Source organism: Gekko japonicus, unplaced genomic scaffold (genome assembly GCF_001447785.1).
Source record: "Gekko japonicus isolate JY-2015 unplaced genomic scaffold, Gekko_japonicus_V1.1 scaffold12332, whole genome shotgun sequence".
Classification (NCBI taxonomy): Eukaryota; Metazoa; Chordata; class Lepidosauria; order Squamata; family Gekkonidae; genus Gekko; species Gekko japonicus.
This window is the reverse complement of record NW_015195001.1, coordinates 1-3,068: the sequence shown is the minus strand read 5'-3', so window position 1 is coordinate 3,068 and position 3,068 is coordinate 1. Positions and strand designations below refer to the sequence as shown.

At 50.4% G+C, this 3,068-nt stretch overlaps 1 protein-coding gene across 1 annotated transcript; it reads left to right on the top strand.

The window, feature by feature from the left end:
- Window positions 1-435: 435 nt before the first annotated feature.
- LOC107125023 (ankyrin repeat and SAM domain-containing protein 3-like) lies at window positions 436-2,964 on the top strand (the record flags this gene model as incomplete). Its single annotated transcript, XM_015428501.1, has 3 exons — window positions 436-594; window positions 2,107-2,235; window positions 2,837-2,964. Coding segments are annotated over 3 exons (416 nt in total), but the record flags the coding sequence as incomplete, so codon positions are not given.
- Window positions 2,965-3,068: the final 104 nt, after the last annotated feature.

The following is a 3,068-nucleotide window of genomic DNA, read 5'->3' as shown; positions in this document are numbered from 1 at the left end:
GGCGGATTAATACATCCAATAAATAAATAAATATTCTGGGTTTAGCCAGGCTTGTTTTCAGTCTCTAGCCCCCTAACCCCTTCTGAGGTTTATCAGACTCTCCCTTAGTAATCTGGTTTCAGAGAGTCGTTATCTTCATAATTCCACGTCATGTTTCCTGTATAGCAAATCCTCATTACTCAATACACACACACACACACAAAACCTCTATTGGCATGAAAGCACAAAACGTCATGGAAATACGTTACTTAGTATGTTCAGGTTTGCTGCCGACGCATACATTTTAACCGTCGTCAAGGCAGGTGGGGTGGGATTTACGGGAGAAATGGGCCGGATTGCTGAGCAGCTCTGGGTTCCGTAACCTGGGCTGAAAGATCACGGCTTGCGTTTGCGCAGCTTCTAGGTCCGCTGACCATTTTCCTTTCGGACCCACAGGGAAATATGACGATCTGAGCTCCTCGGATGAATCCTACCCCTCCCCGCAGAGACAGCGGCCTGCCCGCAAGTCCAAGGGTCCCAGTATCCACGAAGGGCCCCACGCTCTGGCCAAGATAACGGCAGTCCGGATCGGAGGAAGGAGCCAGTCGCATTATGGTGAGTTGCGGCTCCATTTCCCGTCCCTCTTGGCTCCGGGGTAACACGCTGGAAACACTCCTACAGTCTTTAGCATTGCCCTCAGGCTGTGCAACAGTTTCACTGCTAAAGGCCAGTAAGGAAACTGGAAATGCTCATAAGAACATAAGAACATAAGAGATGCCAATGTTGGATCAGGCCAAAGGCCCATCCAGTCCAACACTCTGTGTCACACAGTGGCCAGAAATACCAGGTGCCATCAGGAGGTTCACCAGTGGGGCCAGGACATTAGAAGCCCTCTCCCACTGTTGACCCCCCCCCCAAGCACCAAGATGACAGAGCATCACTTGCCCCAGAGCCCCTATCTATACCTTGTGGCTAAGAGCCACCGATGGACCTCTGCTCCAGATGCTTATCTAATTCCCTCTTGAAGCCGTCCATGCTTGTAGCCGCCACCACTTCCTGTGGCAGTGAATTCCAAGTGTTAATCACTCTTTGGGTGAAGAAGTACTTCCTTTTATCCGTTCTAACCCGACCGCTCAGCAGTTTCATGGAGTGCCCACGAGTTCTTGTATTGTGAGAAAGGGAGAAAACTACCTCTTTCTCTACCTGCTCTTTCCCATGCATAATCTTATAAACCTCAATCATGTCACCCCTAAGTCGTCGTTTCTCCATCTGAATGACGTTCTAACGAATCAGACCCAGGTGAGAACTTCATTAAGCTTTGTGTACCTGACCAACTGCGTGAAGGAACGCTGTTCAGAAATCTTTTAGAAGGTGATTCTTTCGCTTCAAGAATGTTAACCTTGGGAGTCTACTGAAGAATCGGCCGCCTCTTTGACAAAGCCCCGGTGAAATGGGAACATTTGACAGCTGGCGAGCCCACAAGAGGGTATGCTACAGTGACCGGTTTCTTCTGGGATACCGGACCTTCAGTGAAAGTGTTACATAGCCTTAAAAGGGTTCCCTTGCTCGAAAGCCAGTCGAATCCGACTCCAGGGGGTGGCGCTCCTCTCCGTTTCCAAGCCGAAGAGCCAGCGCTGTCCGAAGACGTTTCCGTGATCGTGTGGCCGGCATGACTAAACAACTGCCGAACTGCCAACCTTGTGGTCTGCAATTCAGCGTCTCTGAGCCACCATGACGGTGTTAAAGACACTATGAGTGTTTCCAGTTTCCCAGTTTACATTTGGTTTTAGTGTCCCTTGAGGCTCCAATCTTTTGTATACGTTGGCAAGATTTTCTGTATGCTGTGTAAGATTCTCTTACTTCTGTGTGATGAAGAATAACAAAAACAGGCACAGATATAATTATTTGCTTGGTCTTTATTTTGGCTATATACAGTCCGCTTGTTATTGGCTCTTCATTCCGCTGTAGATCCCACCTCGTTTGGTATTTCTCAGCAAGTCGAGCCGTTGTCCGGCACCCCCGCTCTCCGACAAGGAGGGCCAGACGGTGTATGACTAAAATGGATCCCGGCATTCCGTTCATTCGTTCAACTCCCTTTTCTCCTCCCCATCTCCATTTTCCACACAGAGCAGGTCCCTCCGGAAGGCTACGTGACCTTCAGTGACGAGGGAAGCGGCACCGAAGGGGGAGACCTCCGGTACAGAGACGTCACCTCCCCCATCAACGAGCGTGACGTGGAAAGCAGCAGCAGCCGAGGTACAGCCCCCCCGGGGGGGGGGGTGTGGGAGGGAAGGGGAACACCAAACCAGCCTGCTGCTCCAGATTATCTGAATTTCCCTCCCGGGCTTTCAGACCCGGTGTCAGAACCCACAGCCAACAACGTAGTACACTCTTTTCTAGAAAGGTAATACTTTATTGAAGAGCCATAGATGCGTTAACATAAGCACTATTAAGAATGGCGGTTGCCCATTGAACCTAATAGGATATAGGGTATTCATATGCACCACCTCCCACTGCATTGGCCAATTGGTAACCCTCCCACGTGGGGGAGACGCTAGCCAACCGTTTGATAGCTGAAGCTGGGAACTAGCTCGCTCTCACGGCGCCTTGGATAACATAGGCACCACAATCCCACCTGCGTATCGTTATGGATAAGCGTTTCCCTAGAAGCACAGGAAGGAATGCAAAAGCAATTAAAACAGACACTGACCGACCATCCCAACCCCCATGGCAGCATAGCTGACACCCGGAGACATTCCAGGATGTCTCAGAATCCATTCTCTACCTCCTCTTTCCCATGCATAATCTTATAAACCTCCCATGCATAATCTTATAAACCCCAATTCTGTCTCTCCAGAAGAGTATTCCTCCTTCACCAAGAACTTGGCCACCATCCGGATGACTACCACCACCACCAGCAGCAGCAGCGAAAGCCTGTCCAGAGCGGTTGGGATCGGCAGCGAGGGCTCCGTGGAGAGCAACGAGGTGGGCGGCTAACGTCGCTATTAAAAAGGAAAAGGGGGCTCAGTGGTCCGAGCGTGTGCATTTCTGGACACAGATTTAACTGCAGGCAACTAGAAAAGAGCACG